The 19,604-nt window shown below is 35.7% G+C and overlaps 4 protein-coding genes and 1 pseudogene across 7 annotated transcripts; 2 read left to right on the forward strand and 3 right to left on the reverse strand.

The window, feature by feature from the left end:
- Positions 1-65: 65 nt before the first annotated feature.
- On the reverse strand, positions 66-3,331 carry LOC123194013 (lariat debranching enzyme). Its single transcript, XM_044607118.1, has 10 exons — positions 3,110-3,331; positions 2,531-2,777; positions 2,273-2,430; positions 2,065-2,186; positions 1,777-1,970; positions 1,466-1,648; positions 1,244-1,362; positions 992-1,131; positions 680-778; positions 66-493 (listed from the first exon to the last, which is right to left on the reverse strand). Exons 2-10 carry the CDS (start codon positions 2,651-2,653, stop codon positions 411-413), a joined length of 1,221 nt encoding a protein of 406 aa, XP_044463053.1. The 5' UTR covers positions 2,654-2,777; positions 3,110-3,331; the 3' UTR covers positions 66-410.
- A 1,321-nt stretch (positions 3,332-4,652) lies between these two features.
- Positions 4,653-6,841, forward strand: LOC123194726 (protein TIC 55, chloroplastic-like). Its single transcript, XM_044608097.1, has one exon. The coding sequence runs from the start codon at positions 5,130-5,132 to the stop codon at positions 5,637-5,639; it is 510 nt and encodes a 169-aa protein (XP_044464032.1). The 5' UTR covers positions 4,653-5,129; the 3' UTR covers positions 5,640-6,841.
- Positions 5,832-6,956, forward strand: LOC123194725 (annotated as a pseudogene).
- On the reverse strand, positions 6,769-15,819 carry LOC123194724 (dynamin-related protein 3B-like). 4 transcript variants are annotated; one of them, XR_006497320.1, is made up of 22 exons: positions 15,745-15,819; positions 15,233-15,613; positions 14,868-15,150; positions 14,758-14,786; positions 14,558-14,659; positions 14,061-14,129; positions 13,920-13,979; positions 12,640-12,753; positions 11,975-12,023; positions 11,286-11,395; positions 10,866-10,958; positions 10,658-10,750; positions 10,428-10,565; positions 10,046-10,132; positions 9,554-9,652; positions 9,203-9,245; positions 8,595-8,737; positions 8,326-8,469; positions 8,109-8,161; positions 7,820-7,919; positions 7,087-7,485; positions 6,769-6,832 (listed from the first exon to the last, which is right to left on the reverse strand). XR_006497320.1 is itself a non-coding variant. In XM_044608095.1 (21 exons), exons 1-21 carry the CDS (start codon positions 15,802-15,804, stop codon positions 7,264-7,266), a joined length of 2,472 nt encoding a protein of 823 aa, XP_044464030.1. In that variant the 5' UTR covers positions 15,805-15,819; the 3' UTR covers positions 6,978-7,263. The 4 variants fall into 4 exon arrangements, 2 of the variants coding, with proteins under 2 accessions (XP_044464030.1, XP_044464031.1); XR_006497319.1 differs by having other exon boundaries at positions 6,769-6,839; XM_044608095.1 differs by lacking the exon at positions 6,769-6,832 and having other exon boundaries at positions 6,978-7,485.
- A 672-nt stretch (positions 15,820-16,491) lies between these two features.
- Positions 16,492-19,294, reverse strand: LOC123195037 (zinc finger CCCH domain-containing protein 22). The gene is made up of 4 exons (XM_044608601.1): positions 19,012-19,294; positions 18,597-18,911; positions 18,128-18,188; positions 16,492-17,580 (listed from the first exon to the last, which is right to left on the reverse strand). The coding sequence occupies exons 1-4, from the start codon at positions 19,135-19,137 to the stop codon at positions 16,586-16,588; spliced, it is 1,497 nt and encodes a 498-aa protein (XP_044464536.1). The 5' UTR covers positions 19,138-19,294; the 3' UTR covers positions 16,492-16,585.
- Positions 19,295-19,604: the final 310 nt, after the last annotated feature.

Consider the following 19,604-nt stretch of genomic DNA (forward strand, 5'->3'; position numbering starts at 1 on the left):
AAACTGCCATATTAAACAGATAAAATCTCAAATATAGTGACTAATCCTACAACTACTACACCAAATAACTCAAAGATTTTGATTTGTCTTTCAAGGATTTGAAAAAAACCTGCCCAATAAAAATTGGAATAAACTGAAACTTGACAATCAACTACCTGAGCTATTTATGGGTCTAGTTCACGTTTAGTTAGACAACTCAAAGCACTGCCTAAAGCCCCAACTTATCTAGTTAATTAGAAGAGCAGCTGAACAATTCTAATCCACCGTAAGGAAAAGAGCTTTTACACAGATCAACTGATAAGGCCCTTCTACCCCTCCAGTAGATTCAGATGTCCGGCAGATTTGATAGAGATTCTTTTTACCGGACATCTTGTAAGTTAAACACACAAAATCTTCACAGCTTTTCATTCTTAGTTCGCCACATCAACTTCTGCAAGTTCTTCGGTATCATCAACATCATCAATGGGAATTTCTTCTGAGTCAATATCAGGACCTGCATATATATATAAAATCAATAATTCGTTTCATTTAGCGAATCACACACATCAATCACCTCAACTAAGTCTCAGGGATTTAACAACCTAATCAAGGGATTCTAAATATGACCAAAAACTTTTATATAGAACAATCTTGTAAAGGCAAAGCCAAGCATGACAAGCAACAAAGATAGAATGCCAACCTCCATGACTCAATGTAGCATCACTCTGAGCATTGTCAAGAAGATTTGGAAGTTCTAGTAACCGCAAGAAAGACTCCGTTTGTGGATTCCGAGGGTTTCCTGCAGAAGAAAAAATTAAATCAATGACAAGGAAATTAAAAAGCAAAGCATCACCGCATTGCTCCAAGATTTGATTTCTTTAACCGTTATATGTCATACAATTACATAATTTAAAAGATTTTTAAGTGTTTGGTACAACTAAATAATTTGTAAAACAAAACATAACTAACTTCAATTGCTAAGAATGAGATAACTATATGTATGAATTATTACCAGAAAAAGAATCAATATGCACAGATTGCAAGGGGTTGTAACAAGGGACTGTGCGTGCAAACTCAAAAGGTCTAGCTCCACTTTCTTGTAGCCTGCTCCTGACCCATTGACGAGAATCTTGTGTGTCAAGCTGTACATCCCTGTAACATTAGAAACTGGATCACTTGCTGCTTATACAAGAATGGAACCCAGAATGAAGACCAAGAAAAGGGCATTCTGAAATTAGTTAAAATACATTCTCAAATATTATACCTAAAATTTGCACTTTTATAAGTCAGAGGGAATACAGAGTTGAACTTCTGAGTTATAGCCAACCACTCTTCATCATACTGAATCTCATAAGGTCCTGGCTCTGATTCAAGTTCAAAAACCTAAAAAATAAATAAATGCCAGAACCAACGACATTAGCTTCAAGTTCCAGTCATAATGACAAGGCTATCCTCGTAACAAACAATTACAGCTCACAATGCATACCTGTAAAAATCTACGTCCTGGAAGACACTTATCAAGTGCAAGAAACTTTGTTACAGGACCACCTACTCCATGATGAACAGCAGCAGCAAATTTACAGTGTAGGTGAGCAGAAAACCAATAAGAAGGTTTCAACTTCTCCAACAGTTGGGCAGCAGCTTCACTTCCAAGAGTTCCATCCCGAATCTGAACATAATCACCAACCACAGAAGTGATCAAGATCAATCATTGTTCAATAAAAAAAAATGTGATTAAAAAAAAAGGAGCACCACCAACACATGCTTGTTTCCTCAAACTAAAAATATTATAATAACCTCTTCTTCAAAATGTCGCTTGTACCGAACAAGTTCCTTCCAATTCCCATATTCAGTAATGCCACGAGGCCAGTCATGCGAAAGAAAAATATCAATCGGTTCCTCGACTTGCATGAGTTTGTGCACATCAAATTCACGAACATGATATACAGACCTAATAGTACTTTCATTATAAGGAGGCCTCTCAAAGTGTCCTGGCACATACACAACATAATAATTTCACACAAAAGCATAACTATAACAACCATAACAAAGACTAACACATAATCTATTCAGAAAATAGCCAACCTAAATGATAATGGCGCTCATTGTAAATTCCAGAAAGTCCACCTATACGAATGTTACCAAACTTAACCACTCCAGCAAATCCTAGGAAGTATATATTAGGCGCTGCCCATCCCCCATAATACCTTAAAATTAAAAAATAAAAATAAATTGTGCAACTAACGGGTTATTATTACTTGAAAAATATAGTAAAATAAAATAAAACACTCACAATTCCCACAAATAATTAGAAGCTTCGTGATTTCCACCTATAAAGATGGTGGGGATTGGGGCAACTTCTTGACCCGAATAGTACTTCCAAAACGACTTCATTTCACGATATTTACGCGGCACGTTTAAGCTCTCCATATCAACCTCATTTCTCACGGCCTAATTTCCAAACAAAAAAATAATAATAATAAAACAAAAACAATCTCTCCTCCTTCATTAAAAAAAAAATAGAAATCTAGAAATGGGAGTTTGAATTCACTTGAAAGTCGCCACAACAGAGGAGGAGATCGATCTTGTAGTTGTTGATTTGCTCCATGTATTGGAGGGTCTTGTAAACGTTTTCCAAGTCTCCATGCATGCATCCTTCTACTGCAATCTTCATCTTATTTCGCTTTAATTTCCTCCAAAGGGTTTCCTATTTCTATTCTGAAATTTCCCTTCTTTCACTTTCTATTGGTTTGACACATGTTGCTGAAGCTATTAAACCGTCCTTTTTGTTTCACGCACTGCAAAACAAAGATTGTTTAACCTCAGTAGTGCTTGGAGAAAGAAATTATTTTATATATTAAGAAGCTCAGGCCAACACGCGCAATCAACCAAACTCAACAACCATTGCATATTCAGAAGGTTAGGCAGTCTATTATCTCAATTTCCAGAAGTATTTCAACCAAAAAAAAAAAATGATTCAAATAAATTATACAAGTTTTAAAAACTCATAAACAAAGTTAAAGTGTGAGCCTTATAATCTTTAACTATCAAACATGATTAAAAAAATTAAAAGACTGAAGCAGCAAACACTGATCAGCAGAAAGGGAAAGAAAAAGAAAGGTCAGCGAACCTGCTAGGGTTTTCCTGAACCCCTGGAGTCGCTAGAGCGAGCGATTGTTCGTTTGGAGAGATGAAAGAACAGTGTGTGTGGATCAGAAAGGTCAGCTTTAGCTTTTGTTTTGTTTTGTTTTTCTTTTTAATTTAAAATTAAAAGTTATTTGAAATTGGGGATGGATTTCGGAATTTAGCGTTGCTGATTGACTTTGTCCAAGGCTTCGGGGTTTGCGGTTTGTGGCCCGTCCGGTACGATTTATAAAAGGCCAAAGCACTATATTCCACCCAAGATATACTAATCCCTTCAAGTTTCTCCATTAATTTTGAAAATCTTATTTACCACCTATAACTGTTTAAATATATTAATTTTAAGGGTATAATCGTTACTTTATATTTAATATTAAAAATAAACTTAAATATGATTTCATTTTTCCTTCATAAAAGTTTAAAAATTAACTTTTTTTTTCTTAAACTAAGTTTGAAAAAATCACATTTTCCCTTTAAAGTTTAGTTTCAAAATTCAATCACATTCTTCAATGCCATCGTCGGTCCTCTCTCTCTCCCGACGGTTCCCCTTTCTCCGACGGTCTGTCTCACCTCCACCCCAACCCTTCTAGCATCCAGAGACATTGTCATCTCATATGGGAAGACAATTCCTCTTCCCAGATGACGTTTCTAGACGTTGGAAGGGTTAGGGTAGAGTTGAGACAGGCTATCAGAGGAAGGGGAACCATTGGGAGGGAGAGATGGCTGACGATGACATTAGAAAAGGTGATCGGATTTTGAAACTAAATCCTAAAAGAGAAATGTGATTTTTTCAATTTTGGCTTGAAAAAAAAAATGTTAATTTTTAAACTTTTAGAAGGGAAAATGAGATAAATTTTTTAAAGGTTAGGATTCCGTTAATTTTAATCAATCATGGATGGGTAAATGAGATTTTCAAAATTAACGAAAAAAACTTTGGAAAATCAACATACCTTGGGTGGGAAATAGTCTGTTGGCCTTTATAAAACATAACAAATAATTAAAAATTAAAAATAATTTATAACAGGCCAATCCATTAAAATCTTGTGAAAGTACAATTCGCGGGGTTGATTTATCTGTATTTAATTTAAACTGATTAAACTCCTATTCAAATTCTAATCCACCGAGTGGAATACAAATAAAAGATTAAATTTGATTTTATAAAATAAATTAAATTTAAATTGATCTAAATTAAATATAAAATTAAATTATTTTTAGATTTCAATTCATCAATATCTTAAACAATTTTTTTTTTTATATTTAAATCAAATTGATTCTACCCTAAATTGAATTTGAGCTTGAAAAGAGTCCAATCCAATAAGAATAAAAAGTTCGAAGAAATGTATACAATATACCAAAAGGGGTTGCGTAAATGGATGCAAAATGGAGCAAGCATTATTAGCGTTAGTGAGCGTAATTCCACAGATTGAGTGGCTAAGAGAGATGCATCCATCCAGGAAGCAACTGGCTGTTTCACTTTCACTTTGATTTTCTAACTCTATCTTCTCTTTCAACACCACATAGTTTTATTTATGTGGAGGACTCAAACCAAATTAAACTAAATTCGAACTTTATCTAACCCAATTTGGTTCAACTTAAAAGAGTCAAAGTCAAACTTAAAATCAAGCTCAATAAGCTCACTTCTAACCAACTCAAAATTGATTCGGTTTGAGGAAAATCAAACTCAAGTTCAATTCAAGTTTAATTACAATATCAAGTTTAGCTTGAGCAGAACTTAACTTAACTATGTACTTAAACCAAAATAAATTAAAACAACGTCATTTTAATAAGTATTAATCAAAACTGTGTTGTTTTACCCAATTTGAATCAAACTTTTCTAAGCGCACAAGCTTAACAGGCACCCCCCAAACTGTTTGCCTAAGCTAAGTTAGCATTTGAGCTTGAGCCAATTCGATTTGAATTCACCCCCAACTCAATTTCTTCTATCTTCTCAGTCTCCCTCTCCCTCTCCCTCTCATCTTTCATCTCTTCCCTTTTTTCAACACCACGTCATGGCGTTGTCATTGCACCCATTTGTTTCTCCTCACTCCACTTGTCTCTTCAAACCACTCCTCAACATCCCTACACCAAAACTTGATACAACCATAAACCCCCAGAGACATCTTAAATCAACAACTGCAAGAACCAGGGTCTCAAAATGCCATGCAGTCGCTGATATAAGAACCAGTACTGTGGTGGAGGAAGATGACCACCAAGCTCTTCTAGGTCCTTCAATGGAAGACGAAAAGGGAGGAGAAAGATTGGTAGCAGACTATGATTGGACTGAAGAATGGTACCCACTTTACCTCACTGAAGATGTCCCAGATGATGCACCTTTAGGTCTCACCGTGTTTGACAAGCAGATTGTCTTGTACAAAGATGGACACGGGGAGCTTCACTGTTGTCAGGACCGCTGCCCCCACAGGTACAATTTTAGTTCTGGTAATGTTTTAACTAGATATGATGATAAAAAACTTCGAGCTTTACCTTTCAAATCTCCGACAGAGCTGAGCTGCAGTTGATACAGGTTGGCAAAACTTTCTGAATGGCAGTTGGTTGATGGAAGACTCGAATGTTTGTATCATGGTTGGCACTTTGAAAGCAACGGTAAATGTGTTAAGATACCTCAGCTTCCGGCAGACACCAAAATTCCTAAATCAGCCTGTGTTCGGACGCTTGAGGAGAAGGAATTACAAGGGGTCGTCTGGGTGTGGATGTCGCTGAAGACAGCACCAAACTTTGGTAAAATTCCATGGTTCGAGAACTTCGCCAGGCCAGGGTTTCAAGACACGTCAACAATCCATGAGCTTCCTTCTGACCGCTCTATACTCCTTTGATAATCTCATGGATCCTGCTCATATCCCCATCTCTCATGATCGGACAGACTGGATGGCTAAAAGAGAAGACGCCCAACCACTTCTTTTCGAGGTCACTGAACGTTCAGACTGTGGATTTGCAGGCTGGTGGGGGAAGGAAAAAGATGGTGCCAAGCCAAACTTTTTACGCCTTGAAGCACCATGTGTTCTTTAGAATAACAGAGAATTTGTAGGCAAGGATGGTTTAAAGCATTACTTTACTGGTCTTTTCCTTTGTAGACCAACAGGACAGGAAAAATCCATGCTTATTGTAAGGTTTGGAGCAACTATTAGATCACCATTATCAAAGATTTTACCCAAATGGTACTTCCGTCAGAACGGTTGTAAGGTTTTCGAGCAAGATATGGGGTTTCTGTCATCCCAAAATGAGGTTTTAATGAAGGAAAAAGTACCAACAAAGGAATTGTACCTTAACTTAAAGTCTTCAGATACATGGGTTGCTGAATACAGGAAATGGATGGATAAGGTTGGGCATGGGATGCCTTACCATTTTGGGCACAGCACCATTTCTCTGCCTAAACAACCTGCTGTGGTAGAGCATGCACCAGCTGGGCTAGTTGCAGGAGTTTCAGCTTCTTCACTGGCTAAGGGTGGCCTGGGAATGATGCATGCTCCAAATTTGGCAAACTGACACTTTAGACATGTAATACATTGTAAGGGTTTCAGCAGAGTTGTCAAAGCTTTCAACACTTGGAAAAATGGACTAATGGCAGCAACTCTTGCACTTTCTGCCTTGGCTATTCTGGCTTCGGGAAGGCAGTGGGGGCCCTTTTTCGTAGTCTCTGCAACCTTATGTCTGGCTGGAGTTCATGCTTGCTCAACTGCCATTACAATGAACACTACAAACTTCACAAGAACACACAGGAGATTGTGAATTAGTAAATGGTACCTATAGTGTTGTATTTATTTTGACCACAAAAAATTTCTCTTTATAATGTGAATCAACAGCAGACATGTAGCGAACCCTAAATAGTCGAAGCAATATACAAGGAATAGTTTTATGCAATATATGTATCCAAATTGTTCGGAAGCTCATACAAGCATATCATATCACAATGCCATATCTCTTCCAAATAGGAAACAATAACTTTACCTAGAAAAGCTCTAAATCCTTTTCTAAAGCACTAAGCGTGTGTAGTTAGCTAACTTTTGCCGTATATATCACCTGTACACCTTGAGATTAGGCTATTTTCAGATGATCAGCCTAACAGTCTCTGGCTTACTCAGAATTTGGATACCTCACACCATGTCTGATAGTTTTTGCCCTCCATCATGCTGAGTTGTCAGGAAATGACACCTCCTCTGAATAAAATAATCTTTGAGCTTTAGCATTTCTGTATGATGATTCATATGAGGATCTACTGTCACCATTTGTTCTTGGGTGGGACCATGTGTTGTAAGCTGAGATCTTTGATAATCCGCTGGGAGCTTCAACACCAGAGTTCGAATTCAAAGTTCCAGATGAAACATCTGATTCCACTTTGTCAAGTGTCTAAAAAACCAAGTACAAACATATAATAATTTTAGAGTCAAATATACAAAATATAAAAATAATAATCAAGCCCAGTGTCAACTACAAATAGAGCTCTTCCATATGATAAAGCAGAACATGAAATGAAAATCAAGGCAATACAATAATTTAAGAATAGCATGCAATTGCATCTCCGCATGTTGAAACATAAAAACCTAGTAGGAATCACTAAATCACCTTGAGATCAGTAAGTTAATGATACACACTAATTCTTTTTAAAAATTAAGTCCAAAAGATGATAAAGAGAACAAGAAAACAGATTCCTCTCTAAGCATCTAATGTCTTTATAACCAACCTGGACAGCTTGTTGCAAGACAAGGAATGCTTCCCGTGTATGTTTTCTGATAGCAGCAACCTCATCCTGCTCCTGTAACAGCTCTTCAACATGGTTTTCTCTGCATATTTAATAATTATAGGTCAAAATTTGCAATCACTATACCCACACAAATGTTAATGCATTGCTAAGAACAATTATATCCATGTTGCCATACGATCTGCTGGTCCTGCTGAATACACCAAGTTAAAGTTTGCCAAAAAGTACAATTACCTCCATCCAGAAATAAAAGAATAAACCATGTGAATACCTGTACAGTTTTTGAATGCAGGTGTTATGAAGTTTCCTTTTGGAATGATTGACCTAGAACATCAAAATGCACAGCAAGATCTTCAGTTGATGGAAATGAAGAAGTTCTCCACACACACACACACACATATATATATATATATATATATATATATATATATATATATATCATAAAACTGAGCAATTGGGCAATGAAAAAGAACAAGGTATTAAATTACCAAAAAGTGCATTATGGCTTTTGGAACTAAGTCTTGAATGTTCTTTCTGACAATGTCATAGTAAGACAGCAAGAGCAATTTGGTTACATGTATTTCCACTGCTTCATGCTCTGTCATTTCAAGTGGCCTTAAGATGGCCGGGGGCTGTGATCACCAGAAGAGATAAGAGAGAGCAGGAGAAAGTGATTTAATTAAAACCAAAAATGAAAAAATTGTAGAGAGAGATCACGAGTTCTATGTGAAGATGTTGCTTTCAGCACTTCTAATACCTCTCTTAGTTGGATAGCAGATGGTAACCGCTCCCCATTATGGAGAGTTTCACTGAGAGATTCACTGGCTGGACTCTCTCCAGATTGGGCCCTGCTCCCAAATAATGATGAAAAGCCCCAAGTCCGTGAAGATGAATTGCCAACTACATCACAATTTCAAGTTATTGCTTCTTTTAACAATTATGCCAGAATGCTGGATTGCTGTTGCACAGGTACACATAACAAACAGGCTTATATTATTACACAACTATTATGACTTTCATGGTGCAAAGTATCCTCTGTCCATAGACTATAAAATAGTTCAAAATTGTAGCCAATCTGCAGCCTTTACTACAATTTCATACCACCCACTGGCAAACAACCATAATTTCTTTAAATATGTTAGACAAAACAGTAAAAAATAAATCAGCTAAAGATTTTGCATTTACTAGTGACTTAACAAAAGAACCTTGAATCCTTCAACAATTAAGTATTATATGATCACACCATTACGTTTCACTTCCCCCAAAATTCCAGAGTAAAGCCATTAATTGAAACAATCTACGATGATCATCCACCGAGGAAAGAATTAAAAACAGACTCAGAAATTATCAAAGATAGGAGTCTACCTGCCGATGCAGCTTTCTGATTATTTGATTGAGAACGAGTTCCCTAACAAGGCCAAGCATAGAGTAAACAAAGAGTGTGCTAGAGAGCCATTCAGTATGATGTTAATATATATAAGTATATATGAACAAATTGTCTATATCTATACTTATTTAACAGGTCAAAAAGGATTAGATACATAGCCTCATAAAAGTAAATCTAAATCAATTTTAAATTGGTACTGAAAAACCAGAGAGATACAATCCATTTACACAGGTAGTAGTTCAACTTTAATTTACAATTCTTTCTTTGCCTGAATGAGTTTATGCACAATGTTTCCTGATGAAGTATTCAAAATGAAAAGAGGAAAGTACCTGGGTAGCTAAAACACCATTCATTATTGATTTATGGAGAACAGTCCGAGGCCTCTGGGCCATCTCAGATGTGAGTGACCTTTCAGCATCCATACCATCCTAATCATATAATGAAGAACAAATGACACACAGTTATAAGATTTTCGTGGTCAGAGTTTTGATTACATTACAAATAATATATATATATATATATATATATATATATATATATATATATATATATATATATATATATATATTAATTATAGAGAGAGAGAGAGAGAGATTGAAAATTCATGAATACAAATATTTGATTTGATTTATGATACTGCATCATATTTGAATTAAATTTGAACATAGGCAAAATTATGCCATGTGATAAGAGATTTAAACTTGTATCTTGCCAACTGCCCCTAGCCTGAGCCACTTACAGGCCCACTGTTGTCTTCAAATGAAAAACATTAATTTTTCACGAGGAATACACATAATTATAAATACTCCCCTCAGAGCTACCTGAGATGACTTCAACTGCTGCATGGCGATTTCTATAGCTTTGCTCCCTCCAATAAAACTTGGGTGAGAAGAATTTATATAATCCATCTGAAATTTTAAAAGAGATCATTAATGAGTTGAAAACCAAATACATGGCAACAGTTAGAAGCTCAAAAGACAACATGTCAAGACTTTGTCGTACTACACAAATATAGGTTGCCATAACCAGGGCACAAATCCATTTAACAGCTGAATCATAACATCAAAGGAATAATGACTTTCGTTTTGTCAGTATGACCCAACAGGGCTATCTTTCAAGAGTCATACCAATTATAATTTTTTACACCCAATCTAGGAAATGAAACAGAATTGACTATATTTTTAATTAGAGACATCAAATTACCTCCATCTCAATAAGATTTCCTATCATTTTCTCAGCTGGTCTTACACCATCACGCAGAAACTTTCCCATGACATCATCTAGACGCCTTCTCAAAACAGGAAACCTTTGCAATTCGGTTACCTCACATGCACGGCTCATCTGCGTAAATAAAATTATTTTCTGGTTCACAATACCATAGTATGAGAAAATATAAGCAGTACAGGCACACAAGCAAAAAGTACTTAATTCACCTTAATTAGTTCATCATAGACAAATCTTAGACACTGAAGGCAAGGATCTAACAATAGAGCAATTTGCTTCCTAACAAGAACTTCAAATGGGACCTGAAACACCAATAAAGAAGTTCTCAATGAATGATAAACATGTTGTCTAAGATAAAATCATCAGGTTCACCAATCGGAAAATGAAAATAAGAGAATACGAGTTATCATTTCTCACTTCTGGCACAAATAATGCATTTCTTGGACCAGTGGCATTTTGAATAGCCATCCGAATATCATCATCACTCAGATCTTGGCATGGGTCCACCTCCTATTAAAATTCCTATGTAGTTAGTAACCATGGGATCTTTTTAGACTTGTAACATATATTCACAGATAAGAAAGGTCAATGCAGAAGGATTTTACATCAAAAATGAATAATAACGGTTCAATAATGTTCTAAATAAAACGGTGTCACTCCAGCTAGGGAAATTTCATAGGGAATGCACAAAACTTACATATATAGAACTAAAAAGGTCAAAATAAGTAGCAGTGACTAAAAGCATGGTATAGTTTAAACATAAAAGATTTAAGTATATGCCTGAATAAGTTCAATAGTTGAGAATATTTAGTATACACATGAAATTTGATTCCACACCTCCAGTGTCTTTACAAAAATTGACTGAAAAATGTAACGGATCCTTGCTCCACCAGACAACTCTTTTGTTGACATCTCCTGACTTTTTCCATCCACCATTGCAGAAAAAGCTGTTATTCAATGAGGAAGAACCAAGGGGGGAAATTAGCAACAGCAAACTCAAAGAAAATAACATAAATTTGCAGTTGGCCATAACAAAATTTAATAAACACAGTGAAAAGAAGACCCAAAAAAACCACAATCACAGAACTTGACATGCTAAAGTGCTAAGGTCTGGTGTCACTATTGGAACCAACCATAGGGATAAAATCAATGAGGCTGAACAAATACAACAAAAATCATCATACAAATCCAGTTCAAGTATAAGGTTGACAAGGAAAACGGGGCGGGCTGAAGAATGGAAACAAAGGCATCAGCAAAAACTCTGGGGAATGGCTTATCAGAAACTACTATAAATACGAAAGTCAACAAGTCAAAAAATGTAAAGATTAACAATCAAGTACAGCTATGCATGTTTGTTATACACTACATTTAAGGAGTCATAAAGAAATGATTTGAAGCCATTGAAGACAAAAATGCAGATAATAATAACAAGTGACTAGTACACTGACAACAATTTATCAACACCAATGAGTCCGATATACAAATGGACGAAAATTCTGAAAAGAAATCGACCAATGAAAGCTCACCTTCACTGTATCTTGCCAGAATGCTCAACAAAATAGCTTCTTGTTCAGCCTAAACAATGGTATGTGACAAAATTCTTAAAATACAAATGGCAACGAAATTTATAATCCAACAACTTTTCGATATGCATGGCTTTTGTATATTATAAAAGTAAAAAAAAAAAAAAAAAAGTAGCAACCAAGACCAAATGTAAAAAATATGTATAGAACATCAGGGGCAAATCCAAACAGATATTTGTCATGCACTAGAGACATGCAATGCATGATATTTTAAAGAGAACATGACAACATTGTAAACACCCATCATTCCTGAGACATTCGTTTCCTAGAAACATTTTTTTATTGTTGAATATGGGAAAGTACAAAAGGAAACATTGCCTGGCACACTATACAACTTTTGCCATTCTACCAATGTCTGTTCTATTTTTTCATCTGCTGTGTAATGTATAATGCCCTACAGAACATCACAATACACAGTAAAAGAATGACACAACAATGTAATGGTCATAATTACTAGTTCATGACTTCAACTGTTATAATAATTAAATCTTATCTGCAAATCACGAAAATCCATGTACATGTGAAAATACCAGTTTACCCGACTTTACGTTAAGAATCAGAAGATAGTTAAGATATTATAATTTCTAAATTTATAGACTTTAACTTACTTTTGATTCCACAACTTTTCCATATTTCTGCAGCTCTTTTGCAACAGCAGTCAAACGTGAATTCAACTCGGCCTTTAAACTTGGAAGAACCATTCTGACATGCTGCTCCAGAATCTAAAACATAAAAATAGAGAGATGTATAAAACAAGGTAAAGAGTGACTGGCATATAAAATAAATAAATTATCTCCTGTTATTCTACAACCACTAATGTAGAATTACTCTTTTCATTCTCATCCTAATTATCAGCTATAACACCTTCATCAAAGATCTAAAATACAGGAGACATTAATAATAAGGCACAAAAAGCTACAAAATAACTAAAGCTAAAATCTATAACAGCTAACGGTATCCAAATTTTTTCAGATTTCACAATATACATTCAAGATACTGAAGCCAAAAAGAAGACTTTACAATGCCATATAAAGATGTTTTAAGAGGGGGAATACATTTTGGAAACATTCAAAAAGTTTAAGTACTTTACTAGCAAAATTAAAGAACCAATTGAGTTTCCACCACAGGGTTGTTAGGATTTTTTGTACAAAGAACAGCATGATTTCCCTTATAAAATTTAATATGGCTCAATGTTATTGGTGAAACATAGATTTCCCTTAATAAAATTAATATAGCTGAATGTTATTGGTGAGACATAGATTGCATTTGAACTTGAGCTTTTCCCCAATTTAGCTATTTCAAATATTTCAGTGAAGCACATCATGAAATGTATGCCACAAAATCATAGTGCCTCACAACTGCAGCACCATAAATGTACAACACATATGATTCCTTCTGAAATAATGCTTATTCCTTAATTTCATTTCAGACAAATGCCAAATATCATTGTAATTAAGGTACTTGAACACCGAGAGAGTGAGTACAGCACTACTAGCTATGAAAATTTAAGTAATTGCTTTTCATTATGTCTGATTTTTCACATTTTTGTGGAGAAAGGAAGAGCATGTTGCAATGAAATAGTCCCTCAGGCACTATTTGCTTCTAGGATTTTACAGAGGATCTAGGTTAACGCTCAAAACTATGAAATAGTCTAGCCACAGTTTTCAAATAAATGGTTAACCAATGAAGCTCCATTGGTGAATATGTCACTCTCACAAAGAATATTTAAAATATTATGTAACATTAAATTGGTTATTCATCCCAATTTAGGAAAAAAATTCAATGTCAGATACAGCACATAAAAGATATAATGCAATTCAAGGGAAGCCCATGCATTCATAACTAGTAATATAAACACAAGAAAAAATGAGCACTTAAGTAAACTAACCTGATTCAGCTTCTTTGCTAATTTTGGAATACCACAACGATCAGAAAGACCACTATACTCCTGCAAGACAAAAGGCAATCATCAATAAGTAGATATTTTTAAAAATTAGCTTAAATTGTAATTTGGGAAAGTGAAAATTACGGGATTATCACGGAAGAACTGCTCCTCATATGCAAGTGCTTCCCTAATGCTTCGATTTTTATTAATGTCCTGTGACAACAATTCATATTACGCCTAAGTCAAGCAGTTCAACTCAGCCTATAAGAATAACAAAACGTTGCTCAGCCAACATTTATTCAAATACCTATAGATCCAAAGATAGCATAAATGGTGGTAAAGTAAACCAGAAAAAAATTCAAAATAACCCTTTACAAAATTGAATAACATGAAATAAGTAAACTGACATTCAGAATACAAAACCACCCCAACTTCTTCATGACGCTTTAGGTATAATGGGATGACTGGGTAAGCTTTTATTAAATAAAATATAAATAGAGAAACCTATTAAAAAAGTCCAGGTACTACAAGTCAAATTACATGATAATTTGCACCTCTCTAAAAGGGAATCCATAACAAAATGTTCTGTTAATAACAATGCCACAGATAAAACTTAAATGACAATTTACAAAAATGCACACCTCCTGACATCGATTCACTACCCCAACATAACCGAGGCGAAGTGGAACAACTTTTCCAAGCAGAAAGTTACAAGCATTAGTTCCTCTGTCCATTATATCAAGCTACACACACCCACAAAAAATAAATGCCACATCACATTGTTACTTAACCACATAGTCGAAAGATGGGATGGGATAAATATAAGAGGAAGATCACAAACCTTTGTGATTACACCAATTGTACGAGTACCTGTCAAAAATTAAAATTAAAATGCGCATCTACCATTTAAAAATACTTAACATAACATACACGAGTGTTGCTTGTACCTACCAGTTGGATCAGCATCTCTGGCCATTTGAAGTGCATCAGAAGTAGCCAAATCAGAATTGGCTGGACTAACTGCCAATATAATACAATTTTCTTGCCTGATAAAGGCCATTATCATTCGTCTAATTCTCGTTTCTATATCACTGGGCTGGTCTCCAACAGGAACCTTAGTGATTCCAGGTAAATCAATGACTGTCATATTAAGCACGTTTGGAGAAGATATTTTTAACCCAATCTGTTTCTCCGAAACTCCCTTATTCCGTCCTGCTTCTCTATCAGTCTCCGCCTGCACTAAACAAAAACAAAAAATCATCAAACATTTTCATCACAAATATATTTCACTTCAAATATATTTACTAAAACATTACCAAAATTTCTCGGCGCACTGTAGTAAAATCATAGAACCGCTTTCCCGGCAAGTGACGAAACTCGGCCCACTCTCTACCGTCATCATCCGGTTTCCTCGGCCGGTTCTCGAGCATCAAAGCCAACGGTCGTCGCGTGCAAATGTCGCAGCCACGTGGCAGAAAGTCGCGGCCGACAAGCGCTTCAAGCACGCTGGACTTACCGCTGCTCTGGCTTCCAACTACCGCCACCTGAGGCAGGGATATCTTGGACAACTCGCCAGAGACCGGAGTGAGAATATCTTGCAACTTGTTGATAGTCGGTATCACTGATGAACCAATGGTAGTGAAAAAAGAAGAGTTGGCGCGTGGACTTGTTTCTTCTCCCATTTCAGTTTGATTTGCCTTTAAACAGAGAAGAAGAAAGTTAAGCGTTTAGCTTGGTAAAAAGAGTTAAAGATCTTGGAGAACAAGAAAATCAATTTAAATTAAAAATAATTATGTTGCGTAAAAAGTGGGAGAAAAGTTAAAATGACCAGACTAAGTTGATTCAGAGCACACCGTGCGTGGCATGTGAAAGCCTGGAAAGTGAACATGTATTGGAACAGAGGACCCCTAAAGTTGACCCGCGCGAAACACGACCCACTAATTTCTTTCCGTTGTACAGTAAATCCATGGAGATTGATTCCTTAACTTCGTTTCAAATTTAAAAAGATAATTTGAATCATTTTAGAAGAAGAATTACCGGTGACACTAACTTTGTTACCATCCAAATTCCCAGACACCCTTAATAGTGTTCACCCCGACGGCCCTACCTAGCTTCAATGTTAATGTCACCATTTTAAAATTTACCAAAGCTGTTTTATTTTCTATATTTAGAGGATTCCACGAAACAATCAATCCAATACCCAACCTACTAAGAGGACAACATGATATCAATACTACATAAATTACAACAAAAATCTTTACTCTAATCAAATTCATGTCTACTACTTAAGTTCAATTCGCTTTCATGAAAATATTATCGTAGAAAATAAGGCTTTTTAAAAAACCCACAAGAATTTAGTCACATTGATGTCACCGGGACACTTTAACATGATGGTTAAGCTGTAAACCAATAAAATTCATCTAGCTTTAATCTAGTTTTACAGGTAAAACTTAACTCTAGATCAATTTGGTATGATTATTAAAATCAGTTTTAACTACCTAGATAAATCGACCAATCCGAGTTTTAAAACACGGCATTTGAGAAAAATACTGTTCATTTGTTGCATATTGAAGGATTATCAGTAATAATCTTCCAGAGTGATTCATTGGATGATTAATAATTATAAATTTTAATACTCAACAAAATGTGACTACATATTTTTAATAGTCTCAAAACTTAAGCCATTTCTTCTCTTTTTCTCTACGAGAGACTGCATTTGATGCAGATGCATGAGCTGCTTCTGCCTCTGCTAATGCCTGTTGAGTTTCGTTTAGCTTCCTCATTGCAGCTTCATAAACTACTTTCTCTTTTTTGTTCCTTTGGACCATCTCTTCCAGCTTTTCAACCTGAATCCGTAGGTCCTTTATCTCCTCATCGTATGCAACTAAATCCTTCCTATCAACCCTCTTATCTTCTCTTGAACCTTTGTGTCGCTGCATCTTGTTGTTTAACTTACCGTTCACAGCTTCTCCATGCTTTGCAAGCTGATTATTGATGAGAGAAAAAACATCAGACCTTGATTCCTCTTCATCTCTTGCAGCTCGAGCTGCGGCTGCAAATTTCTTTTCACGCTTTCTCTTGCCACCTCTGCTTCTTTTCTTTAATTTATTCTCTTTATCCTCTTTGTTTTCATGGGACTCCAGGGCATGATCAAGAGATTGCTTTGGTGGAAGCACTTTCACAGAGATAGGGTCCAACATTCCCTGCCCAGATGCACCTAGACCCATCCCTTCACGATAACCCATATTGACCATCATCTTGGAAGCAATACCTCGGGTGTGATTCTCCCACTTAGCAAAAATGACAGTGTCCGTCTGGACGCTCCTTTGTAATTCAGTCGCCCCGTCAAATCCTAAACCTTGTGAGGTATCTTCTTCATAGTCACTTGAATCAGAGAGTTCAGAGCTTAAGTCACTCTCTTCTTCATCACCCATTTCGGCATACTCAGAGAACGCTATGGTATCAACCCCAAGCTTTGCATAACTTCCATCATCTCTAAAAACAACCTCTCCCATTCTGAGTTCATCGTCCCATGATTCAAGTTCAGCCTTTCTCCAAATGCCCACTTTATCATCTGAGAGAGCCCAAATAGTGGATCCCACCAATGACTGCTCCCAAACTGTTGGATTATACTTCTTCAAGGAAGACAATGGGACATCAATTCCTGCACATATAAACTCACACCAATCCTGAGGTGCCGGAATCCAAGTGTGCAACATGAAAATAAGAGAAGCAATATTGATGTATATAACACATAGAAAGACCAGCAATCATTGTAGATACAAACTTATTTAGTGTTAAGCCAAACAGATCATCAGACAAATACAAAAAGGCATTGACTAAAGCCATTTTAACACAGTGGTATCCTTCTCAGGTACAATCTTAACATACACAAGAAGGAAATACAAAGTCAATTAGCCAACAGCTCATGTATAAAAGCAAAATTAGCTCAAGGAAGTTATATCAAAATTGCCACAATTTTGTTGCAATGGTAACAAAAGAATAATAGTGATTTCTTACTTCAATTTCATGTGAAATTGAATCTTACAGACTTTCATCAATTTTCAAGATTGCAAATAAACCACTTCCACTGAAGCTATTCCCGATGACCACAGGTTGGCTTTCCTAAATGGAAAGCAGCCAAAACAAGTGGGAATTTCAAAACAAATTTTGCGATTAAAGGTCGGCAGATAACAACAGTCATAGCATACCATGTGATAAGCGGCAGCTAGAACCAAATCGACATCGTTGTTGCAGAAAGAACTTGCATATCTGCACTAGCTCATAATGCATTAGTACAATAGCTAACAAAACCTTCTGGCTATAAACTTATAATCTAAACCTTCAGGCTATAAACTTATAATATAGTCATCTATATAAAATTCAAGTACGAATTCTACCAAGTGTTCGTTAATTCCCACAAACTTTCTCACATTCATAGCAATATCAATTCAAAATTACTGACCAAATAGTGCATATACAATCCGTGGATACTACGGATTAATACGACTGATTTGTTATAGGGTAATTTAATTGTTTGTTTTGTCTCTAATTCAAGATCATGCAATGTCATGATGACACTACCTGTTCGCAATCATCCATTAATACAGGAAATATCATTGCTTATTGAAATAGTAACATAAGAGACTGATGCTTAATAAGATAGAGGATTGTACGGACCAACATGTCTTCAGATGTAGGCGTAAGGAAAGAAATCTTAGCAGAATCAGAGTCATCGAGCCCAACAATTTGACCATCATACCAACGGCCGTCGTTGTAACGGAATCTACATCTCGATCCAACGGTGTAGGTTTTGTCCACCAACGGTTCCGGTTCAACATCGGACGGATCAATCGGTTCTGCTTTAACATCCTTACTGATAATAGGATTTGAACCACGAAGCACGCAATCAGCTTCTCGTAGTAACCGCGCACGTTTAAGGTGAAGAAGCCCCTCCTCGGCGTCCTTAATCGCCTGAACAACCTCCTTATGTACCTGAGAGATTGAAGAATAAAATTGCAGAATTTATTATTACAGTTATTATGAATCAATGGCAAATTATTAATAATAATCGAAGAAAGTATTGAATCAATGCCTCGAGAAGTTCCGAATTGGTGGGATCAGAAGCTAAGGCGTCGTTTAGGGCGGCGAGAGAGTCTCTTTGTTCGTTTAACTGTTGCTCCAGCTGGTTCTCTAGAACCCTCTCTTCTTCGTTCGCCATTTCTGGAACTCGAAACTTCTTGTACGATGTCGTTACAGGCCCTACGCTTGAAGAGGGAGATTAAACTTTTTAGTGGTGCACCCGACCCATTGAAATGAATCAATTTCTAATTGAATTTTGGATCAATTTGAGATAATTGATTCGTTGAACCTTTGGTTAGGTACTCATTTATTATCATCTAAATTAGTTAAAAATTTATTTGAAGTAAATTATTATAACAAAAATAAATAAAATGACTGTATTTAATAAAAAAATAAAAAAATATTAATAAATATAAATTATAACAACAGTGATAATTAGTAATCGTATTATTTTTATGTTATATGTCATATAAAAATTTTTAATTATTTTATAAATTAAACAAGAAAATATTAGTATAAACGATAAATTATCAGAAAGAAACTTTAATCAAAATCTCCTTGATAATGTTTTTATTTATTTAACGGTAATATTTATTCCACTTACAA

The sequence above is a fragment of the Mangifera indica genome, chromosome 13 (assembly GCF_011075055.1).
Source record: "Mangifera indica cultivar Alphonso chromosome 13, CATAS_Mindica_2.1, whole genome shotgun sequence".
In the NCBI taxonomy this organism is placed as follows: domain Eukaryota; kingdom Viridiplantae; phylum Streptophyta; class Magnoliopsida; order Sapindales; family Anacardiaceae; genus Mangifera; species Mangifera indica.

What these genes read in the sequence shown, in the direction of transcription:
- LOC123194726 (XM_044608097.1), top strand. Translation starts at nt 5,130, where the DNA reads ATGGCGTTGTCATTGCACCCATTTGTTTCTCCTCACTCCACTTGTCTC.
- LOC123194013 (XM_044607118.1), bottom strand. Translation starts at nt 2,653, where the DNA reads ATGAAGATTGCAGTAGAAGGATGCATGCATGGAGACTTGGAAAACGTT. An exon ending in TCTGTTGTGGCGACTTTCAA is followed by an intron (nt 2,431 to 2,530) that starts GTGAATTCAAAC and finishes TTTGGAAATTAG; the next exon opens with GCCGTGAGAAATGAGGTTGA. An exon ending in TATAAAAGTGCAAATTTTAG is followed by an intron (nt 1,132 to 1,243) that starts GTATAATATTTG and finishes CTAATGTTACAG; the next exon opens with GGATGTACAGCTTGACACAC.
- LOC123195037 (XM_044608601.1), bottom strand. Translation starts at nt 19,137, where the DNA reads ATGGCGAACGAAGAAGAGAGGGTTCTAGAGAACCAGCTGGAGCAACAG. An exon ending in CCAATTCGGAACTTCTCGAG is followed by an intron (nt 18,912 to 19,011) that starts GCATTGATTCAA and finishes TCAATCTCTCAG; the next exon opens with GTACATAAGGAGGTTGTTCA. An exon ending in CTACATCTGAAGACATGTTG is followed by an intron (nt 18,189 to 18,596) that starts GTCCGTACAATC and finishes GAGCTAGTGCAG; the next exon opens with ATATGCAAGTTCTTTCTGCA.
- LOC123194724 (XM_044608095.1), bottom strand. Translation starts at nt 15,804, where the DNA reads ATGTTCACTTTCCAGGCTTTCACATGCCACGCACGGTGTGCTCTGAAT. An exon ending in TCTATGATGAACTAATTAAG is followed by an intron (nt 10,566 to 10,657) that starts GTGAATTAAGTA and finishes TTATTTACGCAG; the next exon opens with ATGAGCCGTGCATGTGAGGT. An exon ending in CTGCTATCCAACTAAGAGAG is followed by an intron (nt 8,470 to 8,594) that starts GTATTAGAAGTG and finishes TGGTGATCACAG; the next exon opens with CCCCCGGCCATCTTAAGGCC.